Below are 11,077 nucleotides of genomic sequence, written 5' to 3' on the forward strand. Positions count from 1 at the left end.
TTTAAAAATTTTGTGGTGCTGAGGATTGAACCCAATGCCTCATATCTGCCTAATTCAGGAGTTCAGTATTGGGAAACACTAACTGCAGAAATGAACTACATCCTCCAATTAAACAGCATGCAATAATGCTTTGTTGGAAGTGGTATTAGCTTTCATCTATCACTTTGAATGCTTTTTGTTTTTTCCAGAATGTAGATAGGGACCACATCAAAGACCCATACTCTTTATATTTGGCTATTATATAGATTTTATGTACTTGTTACATATTTTCTCTGTATTGCCTACATATATATCTTGCTTTTATGTTCCTGAACAACTAAGGCTTCTTTTTGGTAATGTTGTGTGTACATTCTTACATTGAAATCTCTGTTAATGGTAGCCTTCCTCTCTTGCTTTTACTTCTCACTGTAAACTCATCCAATCAAAGCTTTCTCATTCTATTGTCATTTGTGAAGCGTGGGTTCAGACTGATGCTATGAATGTTTCTGTCAGGTGTCTGAGGGATAGTACTTGCCTGGGTCCAATTTTTATAAAAATTTCATACCCCTAGGTCTTTCCCATGATGCTTTAATACCTGAACTCTGTTGCAGAACACAGGACAGACTTTGGTTTCTCTCAGACTTTATTTTCCCACTCAGAACCACTAGAATCAAACTTCTTTGTGCTATCACATGATAGTTTACAAGATCCTCTACTGTGGGGGTTGCAGACCATGACAGGTTCTGGTTTCATGGAGGGGCCTCAGGGTTACCTCTTTACTTCAAGCAGGCCTTTTGCCTCTGATTCTACTCCATCATGAAGGCTAATCCCCAACTAGTAGGATTAGCCCACTATTGGAGACTCCATTCTGCCCTATTTCCTCCTGGGAACAAAATTCCTATAGGGTGAGGTGTTCTCTGCCTGGAATCCATTATATCTGCAATATATATTATCTAGATGTTGTGTGTACATTCTTACATTGAAATTTTATTCCACCTTCCATTTCATGCTATATTGTCAGGTTTTGGTATCAGTTTTATGCTCATATTCTATAAAATGAGTTTGAAAACATTTCCAATACAGTGATGCCCTGAGACAACCAGCCTATTATTAGCCTAAATTAAGGTCTGCCTCACAGGTTCCAGTTCTCAAACAGGAGCAGGCCAACATTCTCATCTTGAGAAGGGGGAGGCAGAATAAACAGAACACCACATCTGATCATCCTAAATATTTTAACTCCATTTATGGTGTGTGCTCCATATTTTTAAGAGCAAGAGGATTATCTGATATTTAAAAGTAAGAAAAATCCTATGTAATGAACTTTTTTTGGAGGAAAATGCTTTACTAGTTTAACATTTTTTCAATCATTATTGCTTATTTTTCTATTTCAATTCTAATTCACATTTCCTATAAAAATTGTGCTCCAATGAGATCTTCAAATTTATCAAAATAGTGTAGACAGACTATTTCCCTACAATTAACTTATTCAAATTGGTTTTATGTCCGTCTTTATTTTGTAACTCTTTCATTTTATACTGATTTTTATGCATCCTTGAGAATACTTTTTATTTTTTCCTTCATGGACTACATTTATTCTCCATTCTTACCCCTCATTTGGAATTTACTCAGCTTGGTTTAATTTATACAACAGTTACCTTCTTGTTTAATACCCAAAAGTATGTCATTCTACTTTCTTAATGGAAAAATTTAAAAGTTATTGTTGACTTCTTTCTAAAATATTAACATGCTTACTTTTCTCTACACTTCCAATTCCCAGTCATTATAATTACAGTTCATATATCTTCACTCCTCACATTTTTTTTGACATTTGCTTTGTCTTACAACTACCTAATTCCTTTAATTGACAAAAAACTGGTATTTAACTGGACATGCTCTTTAAAATGTCCCTCTTTTTAATTCCATATTTTTTACCTTTATGAATTGATCCTTTTGTTCAGCTGGAATGAGTAGGCCTCTGGGGTACAATATAGGTCATGGGGTATAGTATAGGTCAAGTATGTGCAGTTTCTAAAGACACTATTTCTTGCATCCCAAGATCCAGTGCCCATTACTTAATGTCCATATCTATTAATTACATTATTATACCACTGAGCTACAGCCCTGTCTAATCTATGTTTTAAAAGATTAGATTAATATTAATCTAATATTAATATTATTATTATTATTAGAAACTGTAATAACTGAAAGCCTAGAAAAAGGTCAAGTCTTGGACAGAGCCACAGCTATGGCCACTACAGAAAAGTTTTTCCAAGGAGTGCTGTGGCTGTCTAGTTGACAAAGATTCCAGGTTCTTAGGAATTGATTCATACTGACAGGATGAGATCTACTTTTTTGAAAGCAAGTCTTTTATATGTCTAGCCCTTCCTATTGTGGCTGACACAGAGCAGGCACTCAATAAATGCTTATTAAATGACATTAATAACACCTACATCATTTCTTCCTTGAACAAATTCAACATATACCAGAGATATTACATTCCATCCTTCCCACTCTGGCTATAATTCTTTTTTTTTTTTTTTTTTGGTAGGTAGTACCAGGGATTGAACCCAGAGGCACTTAACAACTGAGCCACATTCCCAGCCCTTTTTATTTTGAGACAAGTTCTCACTAAGTTGCTCAGAACACTGCTAAGTTGCTGAGGCTGCCTTTGAACTTGCAATTCTCCTGCCTCACCCTCCTGAGTTACTAGTTACAGGCATACACCTTGTCTGGCCTGGCCATAATTATTAGTCTCATTCTTTCATAAATCCCTTTACAGGTTTTTATTGTTTTCTTAAGAGATCTAATCTTATCGCAAACCACTCTTTTTAAAAAATTACCAATAGCTCCCTAATGTCACTCTTTAGAAAATTTAAAGCTTTTCTTAGCTTCATTTCATTTTACAAACTGTCCAGTTGAGCCTGGTCCCTGAATAGTCCCTCACATTCATACTTCTATTATTTTCCAATCCTATTCCTTGTACTTTTGAGCACTTTCTTGTTTACATACTTCATAAAATCTCACACCTGAAATCCTCATGTCACTTCCTGACTCCACAGCATGAATTATTCCCCTACTCTGTATTTTAAACATAATTTAACACATTAATCACATTTAAGTTGTTTGCCTCCTTTCAGACTAAGAATTCCTTAGAACAGGATAATTATTCATATTTGCATACCAAACAATAATGTACCAAGCACTTTAGCATTTAATGTGCTCAAAAAGTCTAAATTCAATTTCTAACAGTAGACACTATACTAAATTGGAAGCCCAATCAGTTTTTCCCTAGGAAATATGTTGACTTAGAAATAAATCTATCCCCAGAGAACTGCCCAATCTACTTAATTCTGTATTCATTTCAGTGTCCCTGGACCCAGTAACAGAATTCCACCTCAGCACTACTGCTAGAAACTGAGTTTCTCTTCCCACAAAATAGGGAAGTTTGCACAATATTAAGAGTTCAGGCTGGGTCTATACAAAATTAAGTTCTAACACTGGCTAGTTAATATTTAACCTTCAGGTCTCAAAAAATGTGATATATCTACTTTGCTAATTTGTTTTGCTTTATTGCAAACTGATAAAAGTACTGAGTACAGAATGATCATGGATAGTTTTAATAACAACTTGTGTCATGGAACTGGCCTTGTCTCTCTTCTGTCATTATTTTGTGAGTTAATGCAGTTGTGACTTGCCACTTGCAAACAGGATAGGAAAAGCAGTATTCACAATTCAAATACATACAGTATGGGGCTCTTTGTAATTAAAAGTAAAATCTAAATCTTAAAAATTATTTTATGCATTTCACAAATTTATTCAAATTAAATATTTTACCTTAATTGTCCTAGGTTTATTTTTATCATAGTTAAGTCTGCTGGCATTCTTTTTAGAAAGATGTGTCTATAGATAATGGCACTTCTATGATCAGACTTCACTTTATTTCCATTTCTTCTCTGCTATGTACTTTGTAAACATACCCACCAAGCTATGCCTGACACATATCAAATAAGTTTCCTTCTATTAATAATGGTCACTAACTTGAATCTGAAATTAATTATAAACCGTTAGTTCCCAGTCTCAACCCACATCAACCGATAAACCAATACAATGAAAACCAGGCATCAGAGTTTTCTCCAGATATTTAATGGATGCAAGATGCAGTGTGGCCATATTCCATGAAATGTGATTACCAGTAGGGAAGCTGCAGCCCTACTGAATTAAACAAAAGTATTACGAGACAGCTAAAAGCTTTATATAGGTGGATCTGTCTTAATTACTATAATGTAGACAGTTTGATAAATAAAGTTGTTTCTTGTGCTTTTTCTACTTTAGGCAATAACACACTTTAAATACAGATGAGACACACAAAAATTTTTTACTGGTTTGAGTTCTAAGTATTCTTTTTACTACAGACCTCCCTCCACTGCAATCTAAATGAGAAGACCCAGCCTTTGGTATAAATAACTTATTTCCATGACAATATTTAAAGCATACCATTATTGTTCACTGTCAACATTTGTGTAGTTGTTTGGTAAGGGGGTCGCTAGAGCCTCTTTACTCTCAGTAAGTGCTCTGGGCTGATGGATAAACACACTAAATTTAACACCTTGGTTGTTTGCAGCTCTAACAAAACCACTGTTGGCAGTCATTGTGATGGCTTTTAGGGTGTCTCCTGTCCCAAAAATTGTTAATGAACGGCTATTAATTTTTGAACTGGCCACTAGTCTCAAGGCACGCTCAGAAGGCTGGTCTGGCACCACATTAATTCGCTTAATTAGCATAGTGGCCCTCTCTCTCTCCCCAGGTCCTCCTAAAGTATCTAGAATAGACTGAAAATCCTTGACAGCAGATTCACAAGCAAACAATTCCTTGTCCTTCATAAATGCCTCCAGCTGAGGTAGAACCTGCTCTTTCCTCTCTTGCTCTGCTTGTTCTGTGAGCACTTTTTCTTTGAAGATAAAGCGGCAGCCTCCATAGCTGAGGGCAGATACATACGTGATTAAAGTAGTAATGTCCAGATTTACTCTTTTACACACATCGACCTTAATCTCTGTTGGAAATGCAACACTTGCTAGTATATTTTCCCGGTCTACTCTGGTCACCTGCAAAAGTTCTGGGCCCTCGTCATCCGATTCACTCTCACTTAGCTGGAGCTCCTCAGGGTGATCTAACAGAGAGTTGACTGCTACTATGTCTCCTCTCACAGATATGCCCATTTCTTTCAGCTTCTCTGCCATGGGGCTGGAGACACTGTTGTAAAATGCAAAGATGATGTGAGGATTGCTATACTGCACTGGCTGCTGGTGACTGGCCTGGAGGAAGTCTTCAGCCTGCTCAATGATGCTTTTGTCCCCATACTGGCCCCTGCCCAGCCAGATATTGTGCAGTGCTTCAGCCTTTCGGCCAATGGCTTTCACCCAAGTATGACCACCATTTGCAACTACATCCACCACAAGGGTCTGCTTTTCTCCCAAGGTATCTGTGTAACCAAAGACATGGAGAACACTAACAACTTCGTCCAGGTTTTCTGCTGATTCCACAATGGCTCTCAGATGTGTTAGATTTGTGCTTTGCAAATGGGATTCTTTAATAGCTACTTTCCCAGCTTCTACTTTCTGTAAGAATTTTAATTCTGCCTTCAATTTGCTGCACAGCTTTGCACCACCTTCTATACCACCTTTTCTTGATCTAGAAAGTGATTCTGCTCTCTTAATCAGTTCCTTGGCTATGGCGATTCGTTCACAGAGCATGGAGTGTGCAGACATACTGACAGCATTATTCCTTTCCTATGAAAAGACAACAAACAAGGCAAATTTGAATAGTCCCCCAAAATTATAAGGATTAAAAACTTCAATCTAGCAAAGCTTTTGGAGACTGAATCTATGAACCTGGGCTTCTGTGTGTTTTGGAGTGAGTTCTTTGATAGTAACTAAGGAAAGCTACACTTGTGAACTCTTCCTTATCTGGGTGTTGGATTCTCATACACTTTAGACTTTCATTTCCTCAGAATGTCATGGAGTTCGCAGCATATCCAACGTTAGGATTAAATGCATTAGTCTATGTACTGTATAACATCTCCTTATCTCTTATCACCAGACTTATTGTTCTGTTGCTGAGAAATTTTCATACATGATTCAAAACGCCCAGATAAAATGCTTAAAATAAAAAATCCATACAGACTACCTGGCTAACTAACTGTTCAAAGCAAGTGTCTCACTCCTAAACTGGCCAATTAGCCTCTCTCATTTTTTCCTCCTTCAGGAGTTTGTGTACTTTAACCAGCTACCTCTGATGTACCCCTGGGACACAGGGTACTTACGTCAAGGAATCAAGACTGCCTCACGTCTGCATTTGATGTCAAAGCAGAATACTTTGAAAGACCTGGAGCTACCACCAATTTGCCTCCCACTCCTCAGTAAGGAAAAGCCCAAAGATATCCGAACTCCAAGAACCCGCCGGCGGCCAGGTGGGCCAAGGTCTGCAGGGCCTTCCGGGTGGGCTTTGGCCCCTGGGCCCAGCGCGTCCATCTACGCAGATGGGTCCCGCCGGGCACAGTCCAGGCTCAAACAGGCCCCTGCAGGCGACAGGGCTTAGAGGCCAGGCATGGAGGATGCATCCTGCCCCTCTCCCAGGACGGCCCAGCCCAGCCCCCGATGGCCTCAGAAGCCGAGTCCCGCTCCCTTCCTCCCGTCCCTCTTCCCTCCCGGGCTCCTCACCAGCAGCGCCCAGAACTGCGAGCGCGAGCAGGCGGGAGAGGGCACGCGGAGACCGGGACCCGCAGGGAAAGCTCACCCTGCAGCCCCCACCTCACTCAACGCCGAGGCCGCTCCGCCCGCGAGAGCTTCGCTGCCTCCCGCGCCTCCCGCGTCATGTGGTTCCGGGCCGGGTGATGCCGAAGCCGCGATTCCCAGGCGGCAGCGCGGCCTCTCGAGCGTGGCCGACGCTAGCGCGGCAGCCATGTTTGTTGAGGGCGCTGGCTTCTACCCTTAGCCCTAAGGGAAGAGGCACCCCCGACCCCACTCATCAGGCCCCCAGAGGACAGCACCGAGGTGGTAATTCATTCCACTGAGTGCGCGGCACTCTTATCCCACTGGGATCTCAACTGTTTTTCTGGCTCGTTTTAATAGAGAAAAACACCAGAGAGGCTTATCAAAAGACACATATCACACCATCCTGAGCTAGCCCCAGAAAGTATTATAGACATACTGGAGGGCAAATAACTGGGCGGCTTCTGAGAGGCTGGGATATTTAGACAAGTATTCAAGATCACTCAGATTATATTCGACAAAGTAAAACTAAATATTAAAGATTTCCAGTCATAACTAATCCCATGTACCCTGTTTCTTCTCCAAGCTCTATTTAACCCTTTAAGCCCCAAGTTTTCCACTGTGAGCATAATAGTCAAATATTATTTCAAAGTTATCGTAAGTCATGAATTTGTTATTCAATTTTTTACAGATGTTCCACATCTGGGATGATAGGGAAAAAATGGGTTAAATGACGAAAGTAAAAGGGAATAAACCCACAAAGACAAAGAAGAGAGAGGGGATGGCTGCAGACAAGAAACACCAATAACACATTTTTAGAAGATAGAAGCAATAACATATTTGTGCTTACTGTATGACAGGCAGTGTTCTAAATATTTTACACATATTATTTATTCAGTCATCTTACCCTAAAGAGATAGTTGTAGTTTTTAGATAAGTGAGCCACAAGAGGTTACCTAAATCCAGGAAGCCTCTCTGCAGATGGAGGAGGCTGCCTGCAGACCCTAATGGGCAAGTGCTTCACAAAGAACCCCAGTAAGGCTTTGGAACTTTAGGTGCCCAAAAGGTAGAGGGGAGCTGAGACTGAATTAAAAAATGGAAGTGTGCTGAACTTTGTGTAAGTCCTCTCTTCCAACCAGTGAGGCCCAGCCATTCCTTTCTTCCCAGGCAGAATGCTAGAGATGCTGAAGATAGGTTCAGACTTAAGGCCCAACAAAAGATTGTAACAGGTGCCATTAGGAATGAAGACTGAAAGTTTTCTTACTGAATGGTGCCATTGGCTCCTTTTCTGTTCCCTCAGGAATACTGGCAACCCTTTCATAGTTACTCCACCTTCCCCTCAAAACCCTATTTGTCTCTGGAGAAATTAAGCAAAGACCCAAGAAAAATCAATGAACATCTCCCAGAAGATAGATCCAGGCTTCAAACACAGCACTTTAAAAAATTGTTTTGTTTGGAATTTGAAGGAAAAAGAAAGCAGACAAAAGGGCTTTAAAAAATATTTTATAATTTGCATCTTCAAATAAAAGATATTTGCCTCGAAATGAGAATAGTTATTTTTTAAAGAAGGGGAGACAGCAGAGCATAAGAAATTATTCCTCAAATGTAAAATGAATATCCCAAATTTGAAAAACAAAAAAAGTGGTGGAAAAAAATCTAGAAAGCAGAAAAGGAGAAATGAAAAACAGGGCAAAAAGTAAGTCCAGTATTCAAAAATGTTTTTAGAACTAAACTGGCAACAAAGAAAAGGAAAGTTTTAAAAGTTTCTTTTAAGTGATTTTCTTGGTTTTTGTTTTGTTTTTACAGTGATAGGGTCTGCTAAACTACTTAATACATTGAATGTTAAAAAAAAAAAAACACACACACACACACACACTAAGGCAAATAAACCATTGTGAAATTTCAGAACACTGTAGATAAAAGAAAGAATCCTAAGAGCTGCAGAGGGAAAATGTTATAAACAAACCATTTGGCATCACGTATACAAAAACAGTAGGATTCCATCAGCAACACTGGAATTCAGAAGGGAGGACTGCTTTCAAAATGTGGAGATAATTTATTTCTAACCTAGAATCTTTAACCCAGCCAAGTGAGAGAGAATGGTTTCAAACAAGCAACTAGCTGGCATTGGTTCCTGAGGACTGACATCTCCAAGAGAGGAGCTTCTGGGAAGTGTGTGGGAGAGAATATTAAAAATTACCTTTCATCTGACCATGAGGAAAACAGTATTCATAGGATTTTCTAAGTTCTGCTGGGGAAAAGCAGAAACACAGATAGCAAAGTAAACAAAGAAAAAAAAATGCAGTATCCCCTTCAGAGAATTTATTTAGAAAATATAATCATAGTATACTTATATAGTCCTAAAAAGAAAAATCTTTTCTGTTGAGTCAGGGAGTAGGGAACTGGAGGGGAACTTTTGTACAGAGGTCTATATTCTTATCTGAACTGACAGTAGTTAAATATTGGGAACCACATAAGGCTATATCATCCAATTTTTTTTTTTTTTTTGAAACAGGGAGGCAAGTACCTACACAAGTCCTGGCTTTCAGGGGATGAAAATTGAGGTGCATGGCCTCTGATGAAGTGGGTTACCTAACTTTTTAAAAATATTCACATGCTCCGGAAATTATCACTTGGTAGCCCGATGTTACTTGTTCTTTAAGCAATATAGGTGGAAGGAAGAGAACCCCTGTGAGGCAACATGACATTAGTCAGGAAATCAGGATCCTAATCCAAGGGAACTATCAACTATTTCATGTTCTTGGGCAATTCAATGAATATCAGTTTGCTCTTTTTTACAATTAGGGTCTGAGAGAGCTTTCCTACAAGGTAAGGGGGCACTTGATAAAGAGTGAAGATAATAGGCTAAACAAATAGCTCAATGATAGAGAGACTGCTTAGCATATATGAAGCCTTTGCAAAGAGGTGAGCTTAAGTACTGAGAGCGGGGAGTTTTATACTATGAAAATAAGTGAGTAATAGATGAAAATTCTTTTGATCTTTCCTAAATACCTGATTCCCAATGTATTGGCATTCAATAATTATAAAGCACTATAATAGTCTTTTCTTACTCCCCTTTCCTTTTCAACCCCTTCATACTACCATTTACATGAATTTTGAACATTTCAATGTTTCTCTGCTAATCACTGTTTTGCAAATTTAAATTTGTGGTTCAGTAGGAACTGGGAAAGAAAAAGGACAGGGCAGAGTGGAGACAAACGTTTTTAAGATAGAATTGAACCAAGAGTAGGGAGGGGTTAAGAACATTTAGGAGTATTATAATGCTTAAATAGACTAAAAGAAGCTAGAATCCACAGGCTAGACATGATTCAAAGCCTTGGGAATGTTTAGGGATGTAATGGGTTGCTACATTAAAGAATCGAGCTTCCCAAGAATTGGGACAAAAAGGACCAGCTTAATTTTAAGACCACTGAAAAAGAATAAATGCTGAATAAAGAGACTGGAGTTATGGGCAGCTTCAGTTGAAGTGGGCTTTGAAGTGAATGGGGACAGGAGGCAGAAAATTGCCCCTCGATCGGATATAATTCAGTTAAATTTTCCTCATTTATTCTATAGAATGCACTGTTAGCACCCAATAAGAATCTACATGCATTTTCCTTGTCCTAAATTCAGTACCATCTCTTCCCTTCTTTCATTTGTAGAACTTTGGCATTCCTCTAGTTTTTTAATACTGGACATTACAGAGGGTCTAAGCAAATTAAAAAGCACTGTATTTAACCATTAACAAGGCCAGGCCTTTCACTTGCATTATCAAATTAAGTCCTTTAACGAGTGCCTCTGAGATAATTAACTTGTACAAGTCACTTAGCCTATAAGTGGATAAGCTGAGACCTACTTCAAGGTCCATTCTTTTCTACTACTACACATTCACCTTCTAGTGTGCTGGAGACACAATATACCAACAGCCCATAAGAAGAGATTATCAGGGGCTGGGGATGTGGCTCAAGCGGTAGCGCGCTCGCTCGCCTGGCATGCGTGCAGCCGGGGTTCGATCCTCAGCACCACATACAAACAAAGATGTTGTGTCCACCAAAAACTAAAAAATAAATATTAAAAATTCTCTCTGTTTCTCTCTCTCTCTCTCTAAAAAAAAAAAAAAAAAAAAAGAAGAGATTATCAGATGAAGCTTCATTACAAACATCTTAAAACAGGAGATCAATGTGTCATCTACTATCTCTTAAAACATTTCCACTACTCATAATATATGGAGTTAAGGTGATGGCAAGTAGTAGAACTGAGAATCCTGTCAAAATTGCTCCAAGGCAAGGCTAAAGCTAAACTTTCCCCCTAAGCTTAGCTAAATCTTACTC

The 11,077-nt window shown here is 39.0% G+C and overlaps 1 protein-coding gene across 3 annotated transcripts; it reads right to left on the reverse strand.

The window, feature by feature from the left end:
• Window positions 1–4,119: 4,119 nt before the first annotated feature.
• On the reverse strand, window positions 4,120–6,851 carry C1H7orf25 (chromosome 1 C7orf25 homolog). 3 transcript variants are annotated; one of them, XM_076864176.2, is made up of 2 exons: window positions 6,772–6,851; window positions 4,120–5,765 (listed from the first exon to the last, which is right to left on the reverse strand). In XM_076864176.2, exon 2 carries the CDS (start codon window positions 5,742–5,744, stop codon window positions 4,476–4,478), a length of 1,269 nt encoding a protein of 422 aa, XP_076720291.1. In that variant the 5' UTR covers window positions 5,745–5,765; window positions 6,772–6,851; the 3' UTR covers window positions 4,120–4,475. The 3 variants fall into 3 exon arrangements, with proteins under 3 accessions (XP_076720291.1, XP_076720281.1, XP_076720302.1); XM_076864166.2 differs by having other exon boundaries at window positions 6,696–6,839; XM_076864187.2 differs by having other exon boundaries at window positions 6,786–6,830.
• Between the last annotated feature and the right edge of the window lie 4,226 nt (window positions 6,852–11,077).

Source organism: Callospermophilus lateralis, chromosome 1 (assembly GCF_048772815.1).
Source record: "Callospermophilus lateralis isolate mCalLat2 chromosome 1, mCalLat2.hap1, whole genome shotgun sequence".
Lineage (NCBI taxonomy): Eukaryota > Metazoa > Chordata > Mammalia > Rodentia > Sciuridae > Callospermophilus > Callospermophilus lateralis.

Excerpts from the sequence above, each read along its gene's own strand:
- C1H7orf25 (XM_076864176.2), bottom strand. The coding sequence starts at position 5,744 with ATGTCTGCACACTCCATGCTCTGTGAACGAATCGCCATAGCCAAGGAA.